The following is an 11,411-nucleotide window of genomic DNA, read 5'->3' on the forward strand; positions in this document are numbered from 1 at the left end:
ATGGCGAATAATTTGCCCCAAATCAAACAGCCAGGCAGTGGTGGGACCAGGAGCAATGGTGTGAACAGCTAGGAGGGCTTTTCAGTGAGATGGTGGGCTCAGAGAGGAGTGATGGAATTGAGGGTGGGGGGCCTGGAGCTTCAGCCTGCTGAGAATAGGCTGAAAAATTCATTGATCCACGTATGTATTTGTTCAACTATTCATCAAATATTTTCTGAGCACCTACTGGGTGCCAGGCATTGTTCCAGGTGCTGGGGAACAAGGGTAGACGAGGTAGAAAGGGTGCTGTGCTAAGAGACGACGGGAGCGGAGACAGACGGCAGGAAAAGAAACAAGTGAACACAGAGAATAATTTCAGGGATGATAGATTCTGGGATGATAACAGAACAGGGTGGTGTGATGGGAGAGGGGGCAGAGCATCATTTGACGGGTCCTGGGAGGAGGCCGCTTCGAGGGATTTATGAGCAGAATCCTGCAGCTCGAAGCTCTGGGAGAAGACAAGGTTCAGAACAAGGAAGACGATGGGGAAGCAGAGGTTGGTGAGGACCAGGGGTGGTGGTTGGAGAGTGGAATGAAATCCAGAAAGAGTCCGTGAGATGGCAGCTCTGCACAGGGAACTGAAAGTTCAAAGCCAGGAAAAAGGCCAGGCCCATCTGTTGGGCAAAATCTGGCAGGACCAGATCAAGAGGTTAAAGAAACTGTCCAGAAAAGCATATCTGGTCTTAAACCAGAAAAGATACCGGCCCAAACCAGAAAAGACCCTACTTTAAGTTACCAGCTGGGGGGTAGAAGCAGAGGGTGCCATATGGAATGACCGGAGGGTGGGCAGGGGGAGGGACTCCATTTACAGGAGAATTTTCAGCTTAAGCCTGAAAGTGCCTCACACCAATCCCAAGTTGTCCCCCACAATTCGTGCACCCACTGAATGTCTGGCCAGAGCAGAAGAGCCATCGGAGGTGAGAGTGCCCTCAGAGTACGTCTAATACCAATGATACTTACCTGGGCTGTGCACCAGGCAGTTGACCCCCAAACCTCAGTGAACACAAGACTCGTTTGAAGCGTTCATAAAAAAATGCAGGCGACTAGGCCTCACCCCCAGAAATTCCTACTCATTATGTCAAGGGTGGGAGCAGAAATCTGCATCTGTGATGTCAGTGGTCTCCAGACAGTCCACACTGGGAGAAATGTGGAGGAGGATCCACTAATGGCTTCAGGGAGTCCATGAGCCCCCAGAAATTGAACAAAAAATGTGTGGGTTTGTGTATATACACATTTCTTTTTCCGGGGACAGGGTCCATATCATTACAAGACTCTCAGAAACTTAAGAACCACTGGGCTAGTCTGGCCCTTTGTATTAGAGAGTAGGAAACAGGGTCCCAGGAACGGAGGCGACGTGCCAGGTCCACGAAGCTGGAAGACAGCAGCGTCAGGCTGTCACTCCAGACTCTCCTTCCAAGTCCCTCACTCTCTTCTCCCTGCCCTGCGGACCACAGGGGTGGGGGAGAGGGACAAATGGGATTGAGCACTTGCAGGCAAAGGCCCCCATTTTGGCCCCAGGTGGGACAGACCAGCAGAGTGGAGGGTTAGAGTGAGGATGCCTCCACCAAGGCCCGTCACTCACCTGTACTGCCCCCCTGAGCCCCTGATACCGTGGAATCCTGTCTCCAGTAGGACTTGAAGCCAGGACAGAGAGCACACATGCCCTGTTGCTGGATGTATGGTAGTGATGGAGTGACGTGCGTGGGGAGATCTTCCTCCCTATATCTGAGCAGGTGGGCCGTCCCAGGCTTCCCTGCCGGAGCTCAGTTTCCCACCCATCTGTTTCCTCAGGCCTGTCTGGATGATGACTCACCCGTTAGTACGCTCAGGCCACACTGCCTCTTGGGTCCTCCTCCCACTGGAGCCCCAGCTGCTCCTCAAATTTGCTGTGTGTCTGCCCTCTCATTTGGGCCCAAATCCTTCCGACTCTGGCCTCAGCCTGCGCTTCTGGATTCACCAGCCCCACTCACCTTCCTCTCCTGAGCTGACCACTCCCCGTCTTGGCCTCTTTTCTGTACTAGTTATTGTGTCCTAGTGACAGGGCCCTCCAGTTCTGGCCCCACCTAGCCACCCTGTCCTCCCCCCACCCAGCTGGCTAGTGCCACCTGCTACTCAAGGGTTACACTTATTCGGAGTCCAATCCCTCCTTCCAAAAGATAACCAGACGGGAAAGTTGGTCTCACATCCTTTCTCTGCCCTTACGGGGCGAGCCTGCAGCAGCTCATCTCAGGGTCTGGCTGGGCAGACACCGTTCACCCTGTGCCCCGATTGGCGCCTTGGGACCCTGTCATTCCAGGTCCTCTCAGTCTGGTTTCCTCCTCTGCTTGCCAAATCCCTTTCTCTTCTCTTCCTTTCTCTTTTCCTTTCCACTTCTTCTTTTTATCCTTCTCCCATGCTTGAGGCCTCCCTTGGCCCTCCCTGGCATCGCTTTGCTGACAGCAATACTCAGGAATGAAAAGGTGCCTGAGCCCCTGGTGTTGACCACAAGGGGTCAACGCCACCTTTGTTTTGGAGCCAGATTTGTTTTTGAGGCAGATGTCCAGGAAGGCTGGACGTAGGCTTGGTCCTGCAGAGCTCGACCTAGGCAGAGGGGAGAAGGCTGCCCTGTCATTCTCCCCACAGCCTCCTCGAACCCACGGGTGATGGCCAGACACCTGGCCTTTAACAGACCAGGAAGCGAGCTCAGAGCTCAGGAGACTTGCCTCTGGAATGAAATCAGGGCAGAGGTGGAAGCGAACACAGAGCCCTCAGACTGGAAGCTGTCCAACAGTTGCAGGGAGCGGGATCACAGCCCGCCGTCTTTCAAAGCCTCAACCAGGGCAGTCACGCCGTGGACACTTGACAGTTACTGGAAACTGTTAAGTATTAGACTTTCCTGTCGACTCTTTACCCATGAAGGAGTTGCACAGTGAATTCCTTGTTGAGGATTACTCATTTTCTCTCTTGCCTATGACTGAGGCTGTTTCTGACGTCCTGCTCCTGGTTTCGCCTGTCCCAAGGATTTCATTTGAAGGGTGGGTCACTCCCCCCACTTCCCCCACCCCAACCGGAGCCTGTGACCAGGACCAATGAAAGCAAAGGACCTCATCCTCCCGGTGACTAAGAACTCAGAGTATTTAAGCGGTTGCAGCAATGGGCTGAAAATTGCTTTTGCTTTCGCCACTGACGGGCACTCTCTCATCGGATCTGGGGCATCGCTGAGCTGCAGTGAAGGGGCAAGAGACCTCCCAGACCCCTCGCCGCCATGTGCTACGGCCAATGCGCTCGATGCATCGGGCGTTCTCTGCTGCTGTTTGCCATCCTCTGCATTGTGGCTAATATTCTGCTTTACTTTCCCAACGGGGAAACCAAGTATGCCTCTGAGAACCACCTCAGCCGCTTCGTGTGGTTCTTTTCTGGCATCGCAGGAGGGGGCTTGATGGTAAGTCGTTCAGAATTATTACAACCTTAAAAAATTCTCTCCTGTTCACCAGATGTTTTCACGGAAAGTTTTCTATAATGCATATTTCCAAATCCAGTTATTTTTGTTCATTCTCCTTTTGAAAGCAGGTTATACACACGTTGAGATCAGTCTAGTGTGTTAATTTTATTAGGTGTTGTTTTAACAAAATCCTCCTTCGACTAAAAGTGAGCTACTTTTTTGCTAAACTCTTACTTCAAAGCTAGAAAACAGGTATTGGCTTCTAAATCAGATTTGAGAGACTATGGAGTTTCTAGTCCTGGAGCAGGTAGCCATTTAACATTTGCTCTGGGAGTTGGGAAGAGTGGCTGGTTCTCTGTCTGAATCAACAGAGTTTTGGATCTGAATTGTCTGCTGTTTATTCTCAGGCATCTGTAACAGAAAAAAATAATGAATTGTGAGTGCACTGCTATTTAGAAAGAACTATAAATTTTCTCCCTTGTGTAATCCTAGGGTGTGGTGTCTAGGAAAAAATCCTACAGTCAGCAGCAGATCAGTGTCTGAAGCTAATAGTGGAATGTGTTGTTTTTTCCAAAGTTTGTTTTTAGTTGAAGTGAGAGTAATTTGCTTGCCAACCTGGGAGCCGAAAGTATTAGCTTCAACCACAGCATGGAAAAAATGTGGACAAACTTGAGTTTACTACCTTAGAACGCTGGGATTGAGAAGTTTAAAGAGAAGTTTTATGGAATTGCTAATATCATACAAAACATTTTTCTTTGTCAAGTAAAGAATACTAAAACATTTAAACCTTGATACACTAATTATGATATGGTAAATCTGTTTTGAATCTAAGCATTACTATCATGTTAGCATAATCATTTGTTCTTAATATAACATTGCACTTGTTTAAGCTTCTTTTGATCTCAAACTCAAAGTATTTCATACTTACCTTTTTAAAAGGCTTTATTGTAAAGCTACAACTATCGTACCTTCGAAGAAGCAGTTCACAATTATTACGCAGAGCTTTCATCATTCCTATTTACAAAAGAGTTTTAGTTATTCTGTTAAAGATTTGTTGGTATCTTCTATGTTTTACAACGAAAAAAAATCAGTTTTAAAGACAGGGTTTAATAGTTCCAGGACAGAGTTTGCCTCTGGGACTACCCTATGAACTCTCGTGGAATAAACAGTTACAGGTAATTATTTTACCCCTCCCCTGCTACACCCTCATCCTGAAGAAGGCTTTCACACATTACACGAAAACAAGCAGAGAGCATGCTGAGAATTTTTTCTCTCCTCATCGTTTTACAGTCGATGAGATACTTGGCCAATCTAACCCAAAGCCATTCAACAATGTCAGGAAGAAATGTATGTTTACCAAAAGCTGCTTAGCCCGACTCTTATGGACCTGGGGAAAGGCAATGACTTGAACTTGCTTGTTTTCTACCCAGATTTTCCTGCCCGCGTTTGTCTTCATGGGGCTGGAGGAGGAGGACTGTTGCGGCTGCTGCGGCCACGAAAACTGCGGCAAGAGATGCGCGGTGGGTGCTGCGGCGCGGGTGGGGGCAGCGGTTCCCGAGAGGCAGCCGTGACACTCTGTGGCTCACTTCTGCTTCTCCCCTCCCAAGATGCTTTCGTCTATACTGGCCGCTGTCATCGGACTTGCGGGATCTGGCTACTGCGTCATCGTGGCAGCCCTGGGCTTAGCGGAAGGACCACTGTGTCGTGGTGCCGCCGGCAGCTGGAACTACACCTTTGCCAACACTGACGGAGAGTAAGTAGCTGTCCCTTGTCAGGCCACACGGTCTTATCCACCACACGGTATAGTGGCAAACTAAAAAGGCATCGCCCACCCTCTCGTCCATCCACTGAGCCGGGTTTATTGGCACTGACGCAGGCATGGTTTAGGCAATGGTGTCAGAGGACAGACGCCCAGTCCCTGACCTGGAGAAGGTCTCAGTGCTTTGTAATGGATTCACTGATTCAGTCCTCATGGTAACCCTGTGAGGTGACTTCCACTATTGCTCCCATTTATAGATGAGGAAACCGAGGCACAGAGAGAGGAAGTAACTTACCCAAAGTCACATTGCTAGGACATAACAGTCAGGATTTGAACCCAGACAGCCTGGCTGTAGAGTTTGTGTTCATATAGTGTGTACACTATACCAGAGCAATTGATTGATTTTACTATTTTATAAGAAAATATTATAGAGTCCTTATATAATGTGAATGGAAACTATATGAATTTAACTAAAGCCCAGGGTAAATCATACTACTCCCATACACACATATTCACATATAACACAACAACACATACAACTCACCCTTTATTTAAAGTCTCAGGCTGTATAAAACAGGCCTTATTCACCGCTTTAACATCAGGATAATCTAAGAGGCTCTGTTGTTTTATGTTGATATTTATTTCTTATCCATTATTGAGAAAAGAACAGAAATAGCTGATAGAAACTGATGTACATGAAGATAAATGAGCGACATCCTTCTTTGAATTTTGGGAGATTTAGTAATGAGATTCATGAGTGAAAATAATATGAATAATGAATTTGAATTGCCCTTATATTTTCAAGAATGTTTGTCCCCCATGAATTGTGCAGCATGTAGTGAGGTCATAAGATCATAAGTATGGAATTAGGTGGACCCTGATTCCATCCCAGCTCTGCACTTACTCTCTAAGTAACCAGGAAAAAGTGAATTGAGCCCTGTGCATCTCAGTTACTTCATCTGTAAAAGAAAACCAGTGGCAGTTGTCAGGAAGATTAATGAGCTACTCTACGCAAATGTTTGTCACAGAAGCTGACACACTGTGAACACTGCCACTGTGAGCAGTTAATATTATCTACTTGCTTACAATGAATACAGCCCCATGGTAGCCTCTGAGGGGAAATCAGCACTCTGAGGGGAAATTACAGGAGTTTGAAATTTTGGTGTTCAAAATTGTTATGGGTGGTGATTCATCTTTATTCAGAACATACTGAATGTACTAGTACAGATTGGCTATTCATGTATGCACAAACATACCAACACCTGCACAAACCCACCTCTGAAAAAGGTCACGGTTAATGCAGCTGGAATGCAAGGAGGGGCGAGAGTATCACCACTCTTTTTATAGCTGTTTGATTGCGTGCCTCTCCCGTGATTCACCCCAGCTTCCACAAGAACCTTCCGCTTCTGTATCATTCCTCATTTCACCCTGTCCAGGGATTTCCATATGGGAAATATTGGGAATAACTAATGGTCACAAGCCAGTGATTAGTGGCTCAATAGCCAAGTGGAGCCAAATAATTTCCTTACATTGTGTCCTGAAATTATGGATTTTTGTTCCACTGACGTGCAGAAAGACAGGGCCGGAAGGACAGAACTTTTTGTAATCAACGAGTTGAATTTCTGATTGGCGCAATGAACTGTTCCAAAGTTAGGTCTCTAATTCCCAGCCCCTTTGTTCTGTTGTGGCAGGAAGAAGTGATAAGGAAAGAACTACACCAGACCTCTTTGTGGCATTAAGTCAATCCTAGATTTTCCCACATGATTGAACCCTGTTTCATTAAGAATTCAAATACCCTATGATGTAGCAAAGGCTGAAATTCTAAGAGAGTAATCAGAGAGAATTTTTCAGACTGTGAGAATAGCCAGGTGTTTGGAAAATCTACTAAGTGATTATCTCTCTCTCTCTCTCTCTATCTATCTATCTATCTATCTATCTATCTATATCTATCTATCTATCTGTCTATCTATCTATCTATCCATCTATTCAGATATGACCTCACCATGGTTTGCTAACATTTCACAAAGTGGCTTCAGATTGTTATTTATCATTCAATTACCTTTAAAATGTATTGAGTACCTACTAATGCCAGATACTAGTCTAGAGGCTGGATACACAACGATGAATAGCTCTGGTTCCTACCTTCCTGGAGCTCAGACTTGTGGGATAGATACCTATGCAGGTGTCCTCCCTGGCCTCGGTTAGGTGTCCCTCCTCTGTGGCTCTTTCCCTCTCCCTTTGCCTGATTAGCAAGCTTGTTGCCTTGAGGTTACCTATTGTCTCTCCCTTAAGCTAAGCTTTCTGGGCGAGAGCCCCCTCTGGGCTCACTATTCTAACCCCAGCCCTGGCACTATGTCTAACTCACATTGACTGCTTGATAATCTTTGTTGGATTTTGTGTCTATCATTGCAACAAGATCTGGGCTAAATTCCTCGTTTTGTGGAATGACTTGGATTGGAAGAATTTGATATAGGCCATTGAATTAATTCATTTCTTTTTTTCTGAATGAAAAAACACCACACTTTAAAAAAGTAGTTGATGAGACACCCCATTAGGTGTGGTCATGTATCAGAAGTTTCTCTTTTTATCCGCAGATACCTTCTGAATAGGTCCACATGGTCCCAGTGCATTGAACCCAAGCATGTCGTGGAATGGAATGTCACTCTGTTTTCTATCCTTTTGGCACTTGGTGGCATTGAATTCATCTTGTGTGTCATTCAAGTAATAAATGGAATACTTGGAGGCATATGTGGCTTTTGCAACTCTCGCCAACAGGTAAGAACCTGTGTGAAAATGTCATCGCCTGGCCCTTGTGTATTCCGTTACTGTAATGCACCATTGTTTTCATCATGGAGAAAAAAGGCAGAATCAAACAATGCTCAATCTACCGGCAATTATTCCCACATTATCTTTGTGGCAAAGCATTTACAGCATTCCGTTTTGCTCTTAATAGTAAGCTTCCTTGAATGTCACAGTCACTGGGTTGTCTTGGTTCTTTGTTCTTGGCTCTGTGTACGTAGGAAAATGCCCCTTCAGGATGTAACCCACTGCCCCTTTCGCTACCCCTGCTCTGGCTGCAGAGACACACAAGAAATGTCTTCTCTTTGCTGCTCTCATGTTCCCAATCAGTATACACAAATAATAGCCAACATTCATTGTACTGGGCACTGCGCTCAGTGCGTATTTCAGATGAGACTATGCCTCAGAGATTAAGCAATGTGTCTAAGTCACCTAGTCAGGAGGTAACAGGCTTCAATCCTGGGTCATTTGATACCTTGGCTCCTGTTCCTAATCTTTTGGCGATGCTTGCTGTTCTGTTGGGTTTTCTACAATTCCTTCCTAATCAGGAGGCACAAATATGCCCAAACAGCTAAGAGTGGAGAATCACTAGTAGTCTTTGAATAGCAGCTCATGAAAAACCTTTCACTGTGAAAGAAAGCCAGGAAGCACTTGTTTCCTGGAGATATGATTTCAGCGAGAAATATGCATTTGTTAGTAGCAGGGAAAGTTTTTGTTTCTATATCCTCCTAAAAAACATATATTATTGAATTGATGGAAGTCCAGCTTTGGTCCAGTTTTGGAGGGTTTGTTTTATGTCTTATTCTGTAAAACAGGATTAGGTAAGCAGAAACTTATTAAATTATATTTTTCTAACGAATTACTCCTCTGGTTCAAGGTCTTTTAACTTTCTTTTAAAATAAGACAAAACTTAATGAAAACTAACAGCCCATTGCTACCGTGAAAAACTTTGCTGTAAATACATGGAAACTTTCTACAATTTTTGAGGGGAAGTTAAATTAAAAATCTAGTTTCCGTTATCAGGCAAGTACAGCAAGATTAAGAATTCCTTGGGAGCCTGCCAAATTTCCAAGAAAAGAACAGAGTGGGAAACCTTCAATCTGGACTTGTTTCCAGGCAATCTGTTTGGCGAGAGGCAGAGAAGAATCCTCTCGGGACTGCTATAATATAACCCATCTTTAGCCTTGAATTTCCTACAAGCAGAGTTTAAATTGGGCGAGGCCCCCTGGACTTCAGCACTCGTGCATCTTGGGGACAGCATGATATGTCCATGACCAAAATCTCTGTAGTGGTTGGCAGAGTGACGCTCCCCTGAGTGGGGGAAGCAAATGGTCCCACTGGGTTTCCCATCTGAGCCACTGCAGGGATGGCTTCCTCCCAGACACCGCAGTGCAGATCTGTTACCTTTGTGTGTGAGACAAAAGACACTTTCAGAGGGCAAGGTTTTTAGCAGAGATGAGTCAAGCTGTAACTTGGTAGCATTGAACGGGAAAGGTTACCCACATTGAGCCTACTCCTGTGTGAAACTCCCAGGCATTATCTCTTAAATCCCTTGGATTAAAAACCCACCCCAGGGCCGGCCCTGTGGCTTGGTGGTTAAGTGCGCGCGCTGCGATGCTGGTGGCCCGGGTTCGGATCCCGGGTGCGCATCGAGGCACCACTTCTCCGTTCATCCTGAGGCCGAGTCCCACATACAGCAACTAGAAGGATGTGCAGCTACGACATACAACTATCCACTGGGGCTTTGGGGGGACAAAATAAAATATAAAAAAAAAAAAAAAACCACCTCTTCCCATAATTTAAAAAAAAAAAAAAAAAAAAACCCACCCCAAACACATTCAAAGCCAACCAAGCCGCAGTTTCCATGGCCCCTTTCTGCAGCTTTTACTCAGGAAGGACAACGGATCTGGCTTGTTTAGGAAACATTTCGGGAGCACTGTGTAAGCTCTCTGTGTTGTTGCCCAAAGCTCTTCTGAAGATGAGATCACTCTGCTCTATGTTTGCTTAAAACAAGGATTTAAAGGACTGAAATATCACCAGTGTTTGTTTAACCTGATCACAGCCTAATGCATATTTCATTTTCTTTACAGCGATACGACTGTTAAAAGAACCGTCCCAGGACAGAACCACAATCTTCCTCTATTTCACTGTAATTTATATATTTTTTCTTGTATTAATTTGTAAAACTTTGTACTAGTGTATCATACTCCACATATTCTACTTTTATAAATGTGTATAAAGACTAGCATCTTCACATGATGTCAGTGTTTGAACTGAGCAAACAAACATTTCTTTAGGGATGAGAAAATAAACCACACTCTGGAGATTATTTACAGACTGGATGACGGTCCTCAGCATATCTGAGATAAACTGTGGCCTGAAGTAATGCTTTTGAGAAGCATTACAAGGATAAATATCACATTCCAATTACTGTTGTATATATGTATATGTGCATGTGTTTATTAAATGAAAGACAGATTTCTAGTTGCTTTTTTTAAGACCATGAAGGAGAAAAATCCAAAAACCTGAAAAGATGTGTTTTTTCACTGTTTATATGGTGTTTCCCATTTGTACACCTGCGAATCTCTAACAAGAGGCCTTTTGGAATTGTTTGGTGTTCTGTGAAAGACAGATGCTTGCCTGAAGTTGGGAGGGCTGATTGAGAATGCTCCAAGACCAATGAATGAGTCAAAACTCGCAGTGCTGCTGGTTGGTTGGAGTACCGCCAGGTCCTACATCTTCCTAACACCTGGAAATCTTTTTGTCCTTCAAAGACAAGCACTAAGGATCATGTATTTAAAAAGACAAAGGCCTGGATAATTGGTCAAGAAGAAAGATGGGGAACGGAATAAAGCAGTTGATCAGCATCCTTAGAAAATGGGAGAGGAGGGGGAGGGGCAGGAACACCAGAAGGAAATACCCCCAAAACTTCCTTGTTTAAATACAACAAAATAAAGTATTCTCTACCATTGTTTTCTTGTGTGGTTTCATTGTCCTTGTTTAACGTTCCTCCTCTTTTCTCCCTGTTTTTTCCCCAGCCTGCAGGTTGGGCAGCCCGCATTGCTAGGGGCCTTGTGTTTTCAGGTTTCTTGATCCCACATTCTCCCCTCATCCTCTCCCTACTCCTCTGCCTCCCTCTGCTATCCAGGCATTGCTGTTGCTCTGCCATCCCTTGGGGTCATCACCCTAGTTAGGTAACTTTCCTTTCTGCTGGGTGCTCCAGACATCAGGCTTCTGGGGGTATTTCCTCTCTTGATATTTTATATCTGTTGTACAGAGTTAGGCTCTTTCAAGTGACAGAGTCCTCTGGCCTATTGGGAACTGTCTACAGAAATTGTCTGCTTTTGGTGTTTCTTGGCCTCGGAAACAGACAAGCAAGTTAATAAAGAAGCT

General features: G+C 45.2%; 1 protein-coding gene across 1 annotated transcript; it reads left to right on the forward strand.

Annotated features, from left to right (window-relative positions):
• Nucleotides 1-3,176: 3,176 nt before the first annotated feature.
• On the forward strand, nucleotides 3,177-10,991 carry TM4SF1 (transmembrane 4 L six family member 1). The gene is given in 6 exon segments (XM_087430406.1): nucleotides 3,177-3,460; nucleotides 4,891-4,980; nucleotides 5,068-5,213; nucleotides 7,814-8,014; nucleotides 10,109-10,181; nucleotides 10,183-10,991. Coding segments are annotated over 6 exon segments (720 nt in total). The 5' UTR covers nucleotides 3,177-3,283; the 3' UTR covers nucleotides 10,216-10,991.
• Nucleotides 10,992-11,411: the final 420 nt, after the last annotated feature.

Source organism: Ceratotherium simum, chromosome 5, assembly GCF_057802395.1.
Source record: "Ceratotherium simum simum isolate JZ-2026a chromosome 5, ASM5780239v1, whole genome shotgun sequence".
Lineage (NCBI taxonomy): Eukaryota > Metazoa > Chordata > Mammalia > Perissodactyla > Rhinocerotidae > Ceratotherium > Ceratotherium simum.